This window comes from Theropithecus gelada, chromosome 3 (assembly GCF_003255815.1).
Source record: "Theropithecus gelada isolate Dixy chromosome 3, Tgel_1.0, whole genome shotgun sequence".
Classification (NCBI taxonomy): domain Eukaryota; kingdom Metazoa; phylum Chordata; class Mammalia; order Primates; family Cercopithecidae; genus Theropithecus; species Theropithecus gelada.
The window spans coordinates 85,617,730-85,634,006 of record NC_037670.1 but is presented as its reverse complement, the minus strand read 5'-3'; the positions used below and the strand labels follow the sequence as shown (position 1 = coordinate 85,634,006).

Here is a 16,277-nt window from a genome sequence, read left to right as displayed (position 1 = left end):
GCCCTGTAGGGCAGCCAAATGGGCTTCTAGGCTGGATAGAATCCAGAGACCTGCACGTGCCAACCAAGGTTACAAAAGTCAGTTTGTACTGCGTCTGCTACAAAAGGCTGCCTCAGCCGAAGAGTAGAGGAGCTGGAAGGCCTGCTATGGGCCTCGCAGGCCGTGGCATTGGCACTTGGGTCTTCAGTGACCTTTTTGTGGTGAGCCAGATGTGTTTCTTTAGCATGACTTTTCCCCCTTGTAATAAACCAAACGGGATGTTGGGCTTGAGCTCTTTCTTGCTTTTAAAAAGAGTATGTAAGCTCGTGTATGGCAGCCCCTGTCTGGCCCAGGACTGCCTTCCAACTCCCACCAGGGCTTGCTGAGCGGGAAACACAGCGAGACACTGTCCGTGAGCCGGCTGGCTGCAGGCGGGCCTGCTGCTGCTGGTTCAAATGAGAGGATACCAATGCAGCAGAAGCTCAAGTTAAACGCCTCCCTGGCCCTCTCGGTTGGTCTCCTAGCCCCCAGCATCCCCGACCGATCCCCAAGGCTCCCACGCTCTCTAGACTTTAACACTGAAGTGTTAGATTTCTCAATAAAATATTACAGTTATTGAGCGCTTAGGCTTTCCTGAGATTCCCTACCCCAAGAGATTAAGAAAGCAATTCAATTGTAGTGTGGGTCGGCTTCCAAGCACTTTTCCTCCCTCGTGCTCGTTTGCCTTCTTTCTTTTTTGCCATTCTTCCCAGCTACTAAATTTCTCCCTCTCCCTCAGGGTACCTTTGACCTAAATCTTCAGTGCCTGCTTGCCTCAACCAGGCCTTATGCAGCGGTTACACAGTCACCTCCAGAGCCCATGTTTAATTTAGGAGGAAATACTGCCCATTTCTACCTGCGTAATAGCCCGCCAGCCCTATGGGGCCAAAATAAACACCAGGCCCATGGATTAAGGCCTTCGGCAAGGATTAGGCTGCAGTTCACTAGGTACTCCTTCTGAGTAGGCCCTTGTAAGCAATGAGAAATAAACTATTATGAAAAACAAGTTCCTAAAGAAAAAATACCAGGTCCTGAGATCGAAACTGCTGGTAAACAATTTGTGTCTGGAGGGCACTCTAAGTGCTTTCAAGGCTCTGAATTATCCAGCGGTGGAGTTGGGCTGCAGCCCCACAGAAGAAAAATAAAGTCTGCTTTTACATATCTGGCTTTAGCAGAAAAAAATTTAAAAAATCAGAGCTTCTCAGATCCATGCATTTATGCATAGTTAGAAAATTTTTCCACAAGCAATGACGTTCTTTTCTGATTCATCTTTAAGAATGTCAACATTTTCAGGGATATTTGACGCGTCTGTTTTGAATCTATCAGGTGCAGTCTATTACTAAACAACATATTTTTAAAGTTTTTCTAAATCCAACCATTGAGATGGCCCCACCCCTGTTAGGGAAGTGTTGGGGCCTTTTCACACACCCTTTGAATTGCAATATTCTTAGTTTTGTTCATAACAAACCGCCTCTTGCCTTAGAACTGGAGGCAGCTCGGGCATTGTAGGGTGGGCTCCCGCTGCAGAGAGCAGCTCACTGGGTGAGCGCTCATTTCTTGCCTTGTTGCTTTGCTCCGGCATAGTTTGGGAGCCAGCTTTCAGCAAAGACTAACTATGATAGGCAAAATTTACACAACAGGGAGTGCCTACTTTCTCTGGGATTCCCCCCACTCACCATACACTGTATATTTGGGAAAAGAAAAAGATGTGGGAAACTAATGGAAAAATAGTATTAAAAAATAAATATAGGAGAAAGAGGGAATTTGAATCGGCCCTCCAAAATGTAAGTGAATTTTTATCATTTAAAATGTGTTTGATGACAACCCCGATGGAGTGATTGCTCCGTCAAAATTTATCCTTGGCCCCAGCTTTTAAAAAAAAGTGTTAGTATTTACTAATACATTTTTGCATATTTGCAAAATATCTTTTACAAAAGATCTAATTTTCACATGTAAGAAATTGCTGCAAAATCGCGGGATTTATAACAGCGTACTCCAAGTATGCAGTACAGAGACTGGTCTGGCACTCTCAAAAATCACATGCGACTTCTCCGAATTGGCCTTCTTCGGAACAAAGGTTTTCTCCAAGCTACTGGGCAGACCTAGAGATGCACCTAGTGGGAAACGAGTGACCTCCAGGACGTCTGCCCCTGGGAATATGCTCGCCTTACCGGCCGCAGACTTCTACCACCCCATTGTTTAGAATGGAAACTTTCTGTTTTCCTCAACCCCCGATCATCTCTCTCTCTTTTTTTTTCCCCTCCCACAGCCCCCTATCCCAGCACAACTGGAACCCTTTCGCCTAGATACCTCTCATCCCTAGCCCATTCTATTCTGAATATTTCTACAAAAATCCAACGATTCGCCTTGGGTGAAATGCTAGCGCAAGGAAATAAAATTCTCAACTTTTCTACTTAGGCCTCCCCCTGCTTTCCAACCTTCGGGAGCAATGGGGTGGGGGCTCCCTACCGCATCACCCCACAAACCCAGCCACGTTCCCGAGAACCCTGCTTAGACATCGGCCACCTTCCCACTCGCGCCCCACCAGACTGAAATTGCTAAACTTGTGGCCTCTTACCTTGACACATTTCCGAAATCACTGCCAAGGGGCAGCTGGCTTCTCCGCTCGGCGACGCTCGCGAGGCCTAGCGAATGCGCGTTGCTTTAAATTACAATACTAACCACTTCTTGAGGGTGAGCCCCCTTTTTCTGATACGAAGGGGAGCGGGACAAGTGAAATAATGTACCGTGCTGCTCTTAGTATCAGAAACGAACAAAGGCCAAGAATCACGCTGGGGTTCCCGGCTCCCCGGCGGCTTTGACATTGATCGGAAGTGCGCCATCTCGTGGCGGCTGCGCGCCTAGGTTGGGCCGGAGCTCCAGCTCCGAGCCGAGAGAGGGAAACCGGCTTCGGGCAGAGAGGGAGAGAGGAGAGGATGTGCCCAGCCCGCTGCTATTGAGATCTCATTTTTACATCTAAGAAATCGCTGCAAAACCCCAGCCGGGTTTATAGCGGCGCATTCCAAATATGCAAATTCGCCGGCCCCAGACGGGTTTACGACCACATTGTCACAGCCATCGGAGGATGGGCTTTTATAGGGCTCAGAAATCAAACCCGCGCCCGCCCGCCGCCCGCCCGCCGCCCGCCCGCGAGCAGTCCTCCTGACTAGACTCTCTCTAGCAACTTGAGAGACTTTGGTTAATCTTTAACCATCCCAAAGGAAGTCTTTCCCTAAACCCAGGCTTCCCAGCCCGCCCCCTCCCTGCCCCCCAGGAGGGCCCTTGTTCGTCTCTGCGTGTCTGCCTATCAACCTAGACATTCATCTCGGGGTCTGTCCCACTCCCCTTTAGCTTGATTTCCCCAGTCGCGCCAGTTAGACAAACACACAAACAAATAAACAGAGTGGGGTCTGGGGCCTCTCTCCAAATGCGACCCTATCTGCTGCTCTGGCCCTGCCTGGGTGGCTGAAGAGAGGGTGGAGTGGGCAACAAAGGGCTCTGTCCTTTCAGCCCTTCTCCTCAAGGTTATGGGTGATGTCCAATTTTAAGGCAGAAGTTCAAAGGCAGCAAACAAAGAGGAAACCGGCATCCTTTTTTTTTCCTTTTTTCCCAAAGGGAAAAAGCAGCCTCAGCTGGGAGCTGGGGAAAAAGCACCCTTAGAGGCTCCTGGGAGTCTGCTCTGCCTTGGAACCCAGACCGGGCTTGATGAAGCCTCCACGGGCCCCCGGACGGTCCCATTGTAGGCCTAGCGGTCCTGAGGTGAGGGAGGGCAGCCTGGGGTCTGACCTGTTGGCCACCTCAGGCCCCAAGGCCCTCTCCAGGGCTGAGGTCAGTCTGAGGGGATAAAGTCCATTATTCCAGGCCCTGAGATACCCCATCCCCAGGTCCCCACTTCCCACAAGGACATAGCCAACCACCTTGGCTTCCTAAGCCTGGCTTCTATTGTAGCCAATTCCTGACTTAGTCACCTTCTCACCCTTTCAGGGGCTGGATAACTTGCCCCTCAACTAGGTAGGGCGTTTTTTTGGGGTGGGTGGGGGAGGGGGGCAGACATTTGGCAGTAAAAGGCGATCAGGGAGAGGAATGTCACACCAGGATACTCCAATTTCCACCGTCTTTATTTTCCTTGTGCCCAGTTGCCTGTATACATGCTGCAACACACACGGTGGGTAAGAACCAGAATTGAGGACAGGCCAACACTCCCAGTACAAATGGAGCCAATAGAGATTTCTTAATACAGGGAGGCAAAGGAGATTCAATGGGAGGGTGCCTGGCTTTCCCAGATGAGATCCCCAGTCTGGGCAGGCCGACTGCCTCTGAGCATTTCCCTAACACTTTCCAAATGTTGCAAGAGATTAAAAAGACCATTCTCAATACCTTTTCCACCCCCTCCAACACCCCAAAGGAAATCAACTAATGGCAAAAAAGAGAAAGAAAGGAAGGAAGGAAGGAAGGAATGAAGGAAGGAAGGAAGGAAGGAAAACAAAATTGGTTATGGTTTCTTTATTTACAAGTTTTTTGAACACCATCCCTGTATGAAGCATACATTCAAATATTCTTAGCAGTGAGCGAGTTTAACCATGGAACACTGTAAACAGATAGAGCCTTTAAATATTTTCATCATCTCTTTTCCCCTCTACATTGCATCTTTTAAAATTCGCTTTGGTTCCTTCAGGGAAATATATATATATATAATATAATATTTATCTTTTAAAATAATTCCACCTCACTCTCAGGCTCTTGGAAGGTCACCAGAAGCTTCCAAGCTCAGTTCAGGAGCCAATGAGGGTAGAGTGTGGTGCTGGAACCCGGTGTTTTGGGGGACTCAAGGCCCTCATAGCCAAAGCTGGAGACCTGCTGGCCAGGCCTGCTGCTCCGCAGCCAGACACTGAGCAAATCCAAGCTTCATTACATGTGGTGGAGAGTTTGCCAAACTGCCACACTCCACAGCCATTTCCTGCAGAGATCTCAGGGGCCAGTGGCCTGGCCGCAGCTTCTTGGCTTTTCCATATCTCCCACCTCAGGGAACAGTCCACTCTGCGACGAGGCTTTGGGCCTGAGTGGTAGGCTGAAACCAAGACCCTCATTTGGTAGAAAGAAAAGCCAGGTGGGCTGTAGGAGGCGGTGGCTAGGAACTCAGGGCTGGATAAGTGTAGTGGGTGGCTAGGAGGAGTGGAAAGACACTGACGCCACCTGGAATCACAGATTTCTTTTCCCACAAGGATTTGCAGCCCTCTTCCACCTCATAGCCACCTCTAAGTCCAGCCGCCGCCGTTCACATTGGCTTTGGAAAGCAGCCTCATTCTGGGCACCTAGTAATCCTACCCCTTCCTCCTGCCCCTGTCCCCAAGCTGAACTGGTCTTGGAGAGCACACAGCTTTTTGACTCAGGGGTCCTGGGGGTGGGTAGGCTCCCAGTAGAGGGAGGATGTGGAGGGGTTAGCCTCCAGGAGGTCTGGCAGGGGGCCCAGTCCCCGGCGGAGACCACACCCAGCCCGCAGCTCTGCAGGCTCCAAGAGTGAACCACCAGGGGTCCCAAACCTGTCATTCTAGCTGATACACAGCTCTCAGAATCCAATGATTATTAGGAATCTTAACCACTGAGATCTTAATCAAGAGAGTCCCAGGCCGCCTCGTGTGGGGCTATCTCCATGCATCCCTCTCTTGCACACCTCTTTTCAAAAGTCACCATGTGGCTTGACCTTGTCAAGGGCAAAATCTGCATATTATTTCATGTGTATGAAGCCCCCCACCCAATTCCAGCCGCTGGAGCCTTAGAGGAGTGGATTCGCTGAGTAGTACTGTAAACGGTCTCTGTTAATTTTTTTTTCCTTCATTCTCCTGTTCTGAAACCAGATTTTGACTTGACGATCAGTGAGGTTGAGCATGCGGGATAGTTGCAGGCGCTTCTCTTTGTTGATGTAGACGCTGAAGAAGAACTCTCGCTCCAGCTCTCGGATCTGGTACTTTGTATAGGGGCAGCGCTTTTTGCGGGTGCGTTGGCCACCTGTGAAGGGAGAAAAGGCAGGGGGTGAGTCCGGTGTGGGGCTGCAATCCACCCCAGAGCCCATAGCTGAGAAGGGCTGCCACAGGGACTGGTGGTCCAGCCCAAGCCCCGTCAAAGTTTCCCCAGGCCCCTGCCTTTAACTCTATGACTGCATACTTGGAACCGTCGCAGTTGGAGGCTCAGCCACAGATAAAAGCCAGCTCCCTAGATAGGCCCCCGGGGAAGCTGCTCCCGCTGCCCCCAGAACAGAAAGGAGGGCTTCGCACAGCAACAGGCGAGTTTGCGCTGCCTAAGCCTCTTTGAAAGCAGCCGAGTGGGGGTTGCCGGCTGCCTCTAGCCGGCCAGACTAAACAAACAGCCGCCTGCGGACATTTCACCTTCCAGCACCTGGGCTGCCCCTTCCCAAGGCAGTAAAGGCGGCTCCAGTCCCAATCTTTCCAGGCTGCGGCCAAGACTGGGCAGTCGTTAACATCTGCGGCGGCTGCCGGGTCTTTGTCAGCCTGAGTCCTGGCCACCAGCTCCTGCCTCCCCAGCCAGCCTCCCGGCTCCCCCGAGGTGGGGAGGTGGCAGCGGAAGCCCCCTACCCCAGGCCTTCGCTGAGCACCACGGACACACGGTCGCCCTGCACACGGCAGAGCAGTGGCGCTATCTTAGGTAGGGTGAAGGCAAAGGGGGCTTCCCGAAGCTGCGGGCAGGCTCTACTTGATCCCCCTTAAAAAAAAAAAAAAAAAAGACCCACAAGACAAGAAAAAAAATCGCTTTTGACAGATTGAATAACAATTGTGAATAACATGCAGTTGGGCAGAAGGAGGCACGTAATTGCCACCACGCCAGAGGAAAATGGCTTCCTTTGGACAAAAAGGCCAACTTTGGGTTAATTTGTTTCTTTTAATATATTGCTGGAGCTAAGCGGGCTACTTTATCTGTTAAACGCGCTCCTAGCGCCGTCGTTAAACAGCGACGCCTTTGAATCCCGGCCGGACTGGAGTCCCGGCGCAACACATGGCTTTTATAAAAATCTCCGGATTACCTTGCTATCAAAGGCTCCCGAAGCCCTTGCAGGGGGAATTTACAGGCGCCCACCTCTGGCTCCCCAGCCCGGAGCTGGCCCCGAGCGGGGTCGAGCTGCCGGGCTTGGGAGCTGAGAAGGGAAAAAAGCGAAAAGAGGAGTTGTTTTTTTTTTTTTTTTGCAGACATGCCTTGGCCGGTGGGTATTTCACGGCCAATTTCAGCACTCGCCACGTGATCCCGCCTTTTATAACAAAGTTTTGTTGGGGGAAACCTAAAGGCCCTTCATAAACCTTATATGCTTATAAAACAGCATATAAAAATTTAACAGCGGTGCTGCGCTAGATTTCCAACTCCCCTTTCATAAAGCGCAGGGCGCTGCCTTTATACGTACTGGAGCCGCCGGCCTTGTCCTCAGTGTGGCCGGAAGACGACTCTGGGCTGCTGCTGCTCTCGGGGCGCCGCCGCCGCTCTTTCTCCTCCGCCGCCGCCGCCGTCTCCCGGCAGCCGCCGCCGCCGCTGTCCGAACTTGAAGTTGCCGGCGCGCCCGTGGCTGCCGCCGCCGCGGAGGTCGCCGTGGCCGCCGGGGGCCCCTTCTCGGCGCTCTTGTCCCCGGGGTAGTCGGAGGAGGCGAGGTTTTCCGGGGTGCCGTAGGCTGTCTCGAAAAACTGGTCGAAAGCCTGTGGCAGGACGCCGTTCCTGCCCACGGTGCTATAGAAATTGGACGAGACGGCGGGGGTGGGGTGGTGGTAGACGTTGGCGGAGCTCTTGGCCAGCACGTCGCCAGGCACGCCGGCCGCGCTGGGCGCCTGCAGGCAGTCTCTGTGCACGAGCTCCTCCGCGGAGTAGCAGTGGGCCAGATTGCCGCGGGGGTGCCATTTAGTGGCGGGCTCAATGGCGTACTCTCTGAAGGTCACTTCGCGCACGGGTTGGACCTGGGGCAGGTTGGAGGAGTAGGAGTATGTCATTGGGCGCGAAGACGGGGTCTGGGGCAGAAAAGAAGGGAGGCTGGAGAAATCTGGACCCGAGACGTAGTAAGTACAACTTGGCAAATACATGTTAGAGGAGCAGGGACCACGCTCATCAAAATCCATCATTGGGCTACCTTGGGCTCTCCGCAGTAGCCGAGCTTAACATGATTCTCCACTGCAGCTGCCTCTTTGAAGCGGATCCGTGAAGTAGAAATTTGGAGACGTAAGCTGACGTGGAAATCTATCCCCATCCTTAGCAGGGAGGTGCTGGTCATGTGACCCGATGTTGAAATTGACAAGCTGCGAGCTAGTCCGGGCCTTTTCCCCCCCCCTTTCCTTTTTTTTTTTTTTTTTTTTCCTCCCCTCCCCTCCCTCCCGGCTTCCTTTCTTTGTAGCCACCTCAGGGGAAGCAACAGATCGTCACTCGGTGTTCTCACCGAAAGCACGTAATCGCCGGTGTAACTCATGTTCGCTGGGGGCCTCCCGGCGCGCGGAGAGGCTGGGGTGCGCCCCCATGCAGCATGCTTGTGCTCAATTGCAGGGTCCTGGTTCTCGAGTGTGCAGAGGGCGGTGAGAGCTCAACTCTCGTGCCCACCTCCCACCCGCAGCTCTCCGGGTGGGTGAGGGGTGCCCTGGACTGGGGATAGCCAGGTGGGAGCCCGTCGCTGTGTGGCTTGTGGTCTCGGAGTCTGTTCTCCTGGAGGCTCGCATTTGCACCCCGTTCTTCGCAGTCCCCCTCCCATAGACTTGCTCTGGGAAGCGCCTCTGCCTCAGACCCTAGCCGGCACCCCTTCGGGGCCAGAGTTTGAAACCGTGGATGTGCCTGCCTCGTGGCTTGTCCGATTTGCACGGTGACTTGATTACACTCTCTCATTCATGGTCACTTCCGAAGCGCTTTAGTGCCTTCCGTCCCTAAACCGCCCACAGCCAGAACGGCTTCTCCCCGCGGTTTGTCACTGATCCGCAGGGCCCGGAAGGGCCTTCGTCTTACCCGGGATCCACCTCTCCCCTCATCTTCCCTGCCTGCCTCCTCATCCCACCTTCTGTCCTTGGAGAAACCCCCTCCTCCTCGCTGCCTGCCGGGCTTCGGAGTGACTCGGCAGAGACAGAGACACAGGGGCTGCCCCGCTGCTCACCGGTCCACCCATCTGCCTGGTCTTCTGGAGCTGAGGACGCGGGAAACCATGCAATTGAGGCAACCCTTGGGCTGCTTTAGAGGCGCTGACATCCGAGGAGCCTTCTCCTGGGTATGCTGCATCTTCGTGGGGGGCCCACCAGGCTGCTTGCAGAGCTCCAGGGGTGTGGGGAGAATGGGGGTGGAAAGGACGGGCTGAGGGCCAAGGAGAGGTGGCTGAGAAAGGGGTAACTCGCCTACTCTCCTGCTCTCCTTCTCTCTTTCCTTGCAATGTGTGAGAGTGAAAGCAAGGGATGTGCAGGGCAAAAACTCAGAGAGCTCTGTGCCTTTCCTACTATTCATTCCACAGAAGGAATACAATGCCAGAGAAACGAGAGGTGCTTCCCCAACTCCCTGCACCTGGGAAGACAGGGATGCCTTTAAAAGGCTAGGTTTGTGCTAAGGATAAAGAGAGACCATAGCAATACTCTGAGTCTAGCTTTCTTGAGAAGAGGAAAAAAATAAATTAAGAAGGCAAAATATGCTCCACAACCTGCAGGATTGAAGGAGCAATGTTTGGAGGAAGCGAAAGAAGGGAGAGGACACAGAGCAGCCAGGCAGGGCCAGGAGCTGAGAGGGGCCCAGACCTGAGGCCTCCCAACAACTCTCTTCTTGGAAGGATCTGGAGTGTTGCTGAAGGAAAATAAAAGATATATAAAAAGATAACCTTTTGCTTTTCCCTCTCCAGGAAATAGCCAAAGGTATTTACATATTTTGGGGGAGATTTAGAGTATAAACTCTAAGATCTTTGGTATATAAGTGTCATCATCGATTTATTTATTTATTGCTGAGCTGACTGTAACTGACTCAATAACAAATCTAATCATGTATTGCACTGGAAAAGAAATATTCTCATTATGTATTTTCTCCAAATAATGGCCTACCATTGCATTTGAATACCTGCTGTAAATATCAATAATATCGAGTAATTACTTTGTAGTCGAGTAAACTAATTTACTAGCATTAATGTTTCTGTGGCTTTCCACCTCCCCCCACCACCACCTTTACAAGGATTGCTTATCACAAATCAAGCTACTTGGACACATTGGTTTAATGAGCTCTTTATTCAAGATTTGCTACAAGAACTTTCATGTCCCTTGAATCCCTGAGAACTGAATTTGAAATTATTTGTGCATCTTCAGCTTGACATATTTGTCCACTGTGGCTTGTCCAGAGGGCAGCAGTGCTGTGAGTGAGAAGTTCCAGTGGGAAGGAAGGTTATTGGAGAAGAGTAGCTTCAGACCTCCTAAAGCTGGGAAGCACATTTACAGAATTGCCCTGCAGCGAAAAAACTTCTATTTCCAGCAGTGACCAACAAGGCTAAATATTTGTTTCTCCACAACATCTCTTTTTTAGAGACAGAATATAAAAGACAGAAGGAGAGGTTTCAAACAAAGGTATTCCAGCTGTTCCCTGGCTTGATTTTGGCTATCCCAAACTCTCTCTCTGCAGCCCACCCAGTCCTCACCACCCCTACCTTCGAACAAAAGGAATGCATGAAGGGTTTCAGTGACTTTGCCATAACAAAGGCGCCACCATTGCGGGGCTCGCCCCGCCCCTGGGTGAAGGCAAACAAATTCTTGCACTTGTATTAGGGCTTTTAAGACCATAATTGAACCCGGGGGCGTCTAGGAAAACCGAAAACAGTTCTAGACAGACCTGCGGTTTTATAGCAGTTTTGGCAGTCAACTTCAGCTTGTGCCTGAACAGACGGGGCTGTGGTGGCCCGCCAGCGGGGGATGCCAGGCCACCTCCCCCAGCGGCACGCAGCCCCTCTCTTAATTAGATCGGTTTTCCCCTGGTGTCAGGGAGAGCGGTCCCGGCAGAAAGGTCGGTATGGGGGTGTGCGCTGTTCCGCATAACCATTGCCTCCCATGTCCTCCTGGAGAGCCAGACCGAGAGGGTGCTGGCAGGGCTGGATCCCATGGGTGTCCGCAGGAGACAAAGGCGAATTCCGGATAAAAGGCTGGGGGTGAAAAAGGCGCTCCGGGAGCGGCTGGCAGGGCATTTCGGCAGGCTGCACCGAAGCCGGGTGCCCGGAGGGACTTGCAGCCTGGAAGTGGGTGTGTGGGGGCGCTGCCGTGAAGATGGATGAGGGAAAAGGCTTTTGATATCAGCAGAAGGGAAAAAGCCTGAAGTGACCGAACGCTTTTAGTTGCCCAGCAGGAATAGGAGAAGGGTACTCAGGTCCCCAAGACTGCGCAATGTCCCAGTTTTGCCCGCTCCTGCCCTCGTGTGCGGAATACGCTGGCGGTGTGAATGTGAAGGTTTCTCCAGGCAGGCGGCTGGGGTGAGGGGTGGGCGCAGCTCTGAGGATCAGACCAAATTCACGGGAAGAAGGGAAGGCAGACCTTCAGGTCCTTGGTTTTGACTTTGCTCTGATCCTATGATTGACTCTTCCGCTTTGCAGGAGGTCCAACAGCCGAGCGTAACCCACTGGGCTCTGGGAAAGACCCGACTGAGGCTAAAGCCGCCCCGGAAGGCCAAGTCCGAGTTCCATTTCTTGAAGAGGCCGGCGCGGGTAAGGCTGTGACATTGGCCCTGGCGACTGGCTTCCCAGGAGCTGTTCTTTCTCAGGAGCTCCAGAGCTCGCGCCATCTCCAGAAAACTGTTCAGGGTGTATTTCCTTTTATCGTCAACCCAGAGCCCCACCGCGGCTAATGCAAGAGGCCAAAAAATGTTTGGAGGAAGAAAAACAAAGGCAGGAAGTGGCGGCGGCCTGACGGTGCGTGTGTGTCTGCAGAGAAGGGAGGGAGCCCGGTTCAGTCTCTTCTTGTTTTTCCAAATTTCAAGGTCCAGGCAGCCCTCTGCAAGGCCGGGCCCCATCGCTCCCTGCACGGCATTTGGAGGTGGCCACCCGGAGAGGAGAAGGCCGACGCCCGCGCCAGGCTTGTCAGGCGGAAACGGCTAACAAGGAGATTTGGTCAGCAAAACAGACCGAGCCTTTCCGAGGCTTCGTCTGATCTGGCCCGAAAGGTTGGGGAGGGGGGGCTTGCGCAGCGCCTCCGGGACCCTCCTCTCTGGGGACGACCATCCCTGAGCCTTACGCTTCGTTCCACCGCCTTTGCAGGCGGAATATCGGAATAAAGTGGGTCCAGGCGTCTCTGCCGCCTCCGCTTCTTCTTGCAGCCGGAGGGGTCCGGGAGGCAGCGGGAGGGCGCCGGCGGGCAGTGCCCAGGCGGGGTGGCTTTGAAGCCGTCGGTGCGCACCGGGCAATGCGAGGCCTTGTTACCGTGGTTGTTGTGCTGGGGGCGTTTCCAGCACAGTCATTCAAGGGACGTGAGCTGCAAGGATCGTCACTTGACAGGCAGCTTAACACCCTCTCACTCCAAGGGAGGATAGAGCTGGGTGGCCGGGAGCACCTCCACACTCCAGGCTTCTCAGCTCCAACTGACAAAGCTGCTGGGCCACCCTCTTCTCTCCTTGGGGCTAGCTTGGGAGGCAGCAGCTGCTCCTTGTCCCAGAAATCTGAGAATGCGAAGTCCCCAGTACTTGCACATGCAGGCCTTTGAATGCCCAGCATTTGTCCACAGTCTCAATGTCAATGCCAAGCTGCCCCAGTCACCACTGTCCTTCTCAAGGGGGTCCTGTCCCCCTACAGTTCCTGATCCTGCTCCTGTCCCCCCTAAAGTTCCTGTCTCCTGCCCTGCCTCCTTCCAGCCATTCTCACCTGCTGGGACTCTTCCCTACCTTTTTTGATGCCTCTGCTAGACTGAGCAAGGGCTGAGGTGCCACTGGAGGGCACCCAATACTCAGGTGCAGAGCAGAGGCGCTGTTAGGTCCCTGACTCTCCCCCAACTTCGGGCCTCCACCAGAGCCTGAACTAAGTCTCCCACCTCCTTCTTTGGAATACTCCACCCCAAGGCCCCACCAAATCCGGCTTATCTCCCTTCCTCTCCCCTCCCTTCTCTAGCCTCCTTTCTTCCCCAACACTTCCTCCTTCTCTTCTGCAGACCCAGCTGCTGCTTTTCTAGGCTGGGCAACCCAGATGGGGTAGGCCTGGCAGGGGTGAGGACCCACTTGACAGACTGAATCTCACTCCCAGATGGCTACAGTTAAGTTTCTCTCTTGTTGGATTGCTTAGGGCACCATCAATATTTTGCCTCCTCCTGCTTGCCTAAGCCCTTACTTTCCTCTGTCCACAAATGTCGCACTGTTTCTAGAAAGCTACACAGAAGAGTATTTCAACCCTGGTGATCATACTGCACACAGGTGCAAGAACTGGCCGGGAGGCCCTGGGTAGAAATGGCAACAGAGCTCTTCTCCTCCATTTCAGGAATATCTCCTTCCAAATAGAAGGGTTCCTGTGGGCACGTCTGTTTTCCATGGTGAGCTGGGGAGGTGAGTTGCCCGGGAAGGCCCAGGAGATCTCCCAGTATTTGTTCTCAGGGCATGGCTTATTGCCAGATCATTGCCAATCCATCACATTTTCCAGGCGCTGCACAAAGGCAGCACTGAGGCTTCGATAAAAAATCAAGAGATCACCTCTGTCACTACCAGGTGGAGGCAGGGGTTAATTTGTCCCTTTGCTGAGACACCCACCCTCCCCCAAAGTCCCCTACACTTCCTAAAAGCTCAGAAATAGGTAGTGCCCTGAAGTTGACCTCATAATTCTGCTTGGTCTGACTGGCAGTTTCAGTCATCCTTCAAAACCCCTAAATATCTGAAAAGGCCCATACCCTTCCCCTGGCCACTGCAGAGTGGGGCACAGGGCTCAGCTGAGGGTCTCAAGTACCCAAGCAATCTGGTTATCATTTACATTAGTGGATCCCAAACTGAAGGGAGAAGAGAAGATTTACTTCCTTTATTAACTATTTTTATTTTTATTGTTGCCAATTATTAGACTTCTTTTTCCTATAGAGTGGGAACAAATGGGGTGGGGGAGACTTTGAAGGGCGAAGCCCTAGTTCTCAGGATCTGCCTTCCATTCCCCGTGCAGCTTTGACCCAAACAGGTTTCCCAGCAGAGTGTGTCTGAGATAAAGAAGACAAAAGAGGGTGGCCCAACCCGAAGGTTGGCTCTGGTCCTTGGGCCTCGGTCCCCACAGCCGTAGCTCACAGGAAGCCCGCATGCCACAAAGCTCCAACTGCTTCCTAGGGCAGCTCCATTTCCACTCAGTGCTCGTGGTGGCTCACATTCCAGGCTTGAGAAGAACCATCACCCCATCCAGCCCTCCTCCCCTACACACCCTGCCAGGCATTTCTGCTACCCATTCACAGACAATTGTTTCTGCTATATATGCCCCCACAGCCCAGCCCACCCGTGTAGCCCTAGGGGTACAACTCAGATTTTTCGCTTCCGCGAAAAGAAATCCCTTGCACGTCCTCTTTGGTTCACCTGGAGAGACAGGCTCAGCGGCAGATCAGGCTTAAGCTAACTGTTTACCGCAGGGCCTGATGCTCTGACCTGTTGGAGGCAGGCTATGGGCAGGAGGTAAGGGGCTCTCTCCCTCGCAGAGTGCAGTGAAGGATTCTTGGGGGCTGGGAGTCAAGGGTTTTTACCTTGGAAGATTGCGCCTCACATCTCAGTGTGGATTTTAGGCAGGAGAAGAGCATCAAGGGTCTCACCAAAAGCCTACCACGCACTACGGAGGGGCCTGGACTCAGGGACCCCAGGAGACGCTCTCCAGCAGGGTCTTGGCTCCCCTATCCTCTTCCCCGCCAAGTTGGCCCTGCTCGGCCCTATGTTCCTACCAGGACCCAGAACTCCGATCCAGCCACGTCCTCTCCCCTGGGCTTGCAGGCGCTCCCTCTCGCCCCTGCTAGGCCTCAGCGGGCTCCGAAGTCTGCTGGACTGGGGCAAATGCCGCTCTTCTGGGACGGGGACACAGCCTGGGCCACCCGTGGCTGCCAGGACTCCTTTCCAACAAGGCTGGGAATGGGAGAGTTGGAAATCAAGAAAGAACCTCTGCCTCCAGTGCACGAGCCCAGAGCCCAGGCTACCAGAACCCGCTTGCAGCAAGCTAACTGCACGTCCTGTGCCTTCTTGAGACCGCGGCAGCGACCGGCCCTGACCATGGAGGCGGCCGTGGCGCGGAGGACTTGACCTTTACGGCGAGAGAGAAGGGCGCTCGCTGAGCGGCGGGGAGGGGGACTCTGCTCTCTCCAGCCTCCTCCACCCAATAGCAGTCCGCTCGACCCACGCCTGCTGTGCGCTCACCCCCTTTCCCCCTCTGGACTTTTGTTCAGAGTCCGCAGACCCAAGGCCGGAAACAAAGCCCCCAGCCCTGCTCTCACCACCCTTCTTGCAAGCGGCTGTTGCCAACACCCCCAGGCCAGAGACTCAGAGCTAACGCCAAGCTCCTTAAGGCCTTCTCTCCAGGGCCCTCTTCTCTCGCCTGACCCCAGCCTCCCTCAGCCAGCGCCTGGGTACCACTCTGGGTGCCAACCGGGACCTGCCGGTGCCACGGTCCCATGCGCGGGGTCCCGACCTCGGGCTGCGGGCGGCGCCGGGGCCTACAGCCCAGCGGCACGGAGCGTGGTAGAGGCGCGGGGCGCAGCGGAGCCCGAGGCTGCCTCCCGCCCGGGCGGCCGGCGCGGCCGGTGGGGTGCACAGCGTGGCCTCGCGTGCCCGGCTTGCTCTCCGCTCCCTCGGATCGCTCCCTCCCCTCGGCTCCGGGTTCAGAAAGCGGAAGTATTTGGTAGAGAAAAACACGGTTTCTTTTCAGCTCGTCTCAAAATCCCTTTTAGAGAAAATGCTCCTGTCAAGTTTTATTTCCCGTTGCAAACCACCTTCCACGCTGCCAAGAATTAAGACCGGGAGAGATTAAATACCGGATTATTCTCTTGGGGAGGGCGGGGCGGGGCGGGGAAGTGAGCACCCGCACCAAACATTCCTTGAAGTCGGCTTGTGCTGATCCAGCCGCGCCCGGGGAGTCCCGCGAAGGCCCGCGCGGCCTGCGGTGACGTCAGCCTGCACTTGCGGGGCCACTCACCCGCACAGACCCGGCCCTCGCGGTTCCGCGCTGGGACCTCAGCCAGCCGTCCTACCGCAGCCCCGACCGGCCCGCGTGCCGTCTGAGGGAGGCCGGCTTTCCACCGGCCTGAGCCTCCATTTTGAGTAGGGGGTTCTTGTAGAAGCGTGGAGGGTTTGGGGCCGCG

General features: G+C 54.1%; 1 protein-coding gene and 1 long non-coding RNA gene across 3 annotated transcripts; one reads left to right on the top strand and one right to left on the bottom strand.

The window, feature by feature from the left end:
* Positions 1 to 4,505: 4,505 nt before the first annotated feature.
* Positions 4,506 to 8,355, bottom strand: HOXA11 (homeobox A11). The gene is made up of 2 exons (XM_025379555.1): positions 7,427 to 8,355; positions 4,506 to 6,024 (listed from the first exon to the last, which is right to left on the bottom strand). Exons 1-2 carry the CDS (start codon positions 8,127 to 8,129, stop codon positions 5,792 to 5,794), a joined length of 936 nt encoding a protein of 311 aa, XP_025235340.1. The 5' UTR covers positions 8,130 to 8,355; the 3' UTR covers positions 4,506 to 5,791.
* Positions 8,355 to 12,278, top strand: LOC112620743. Of its 2 annotated transcripts, none has more exons than XR_003118580.1 (2): positions 8,355 to 9,250; positions 11,588 to 12,278. It is a non-coding gene; the product is annotated as an uncharacterized LOC112620743 (long non-coding RNA). The 2 variants fall into 2 exon arrangements; XR_003118579.1 differs by lacking the exon at positions 11,588 to 12,278 and adding an exon at positions 9,677 to 9,839 and having other exon boundaries at positions 8,524 to 9,250.
* Positions 12,279 to 16,277: the final 3,999 nt, after the last annotated feature.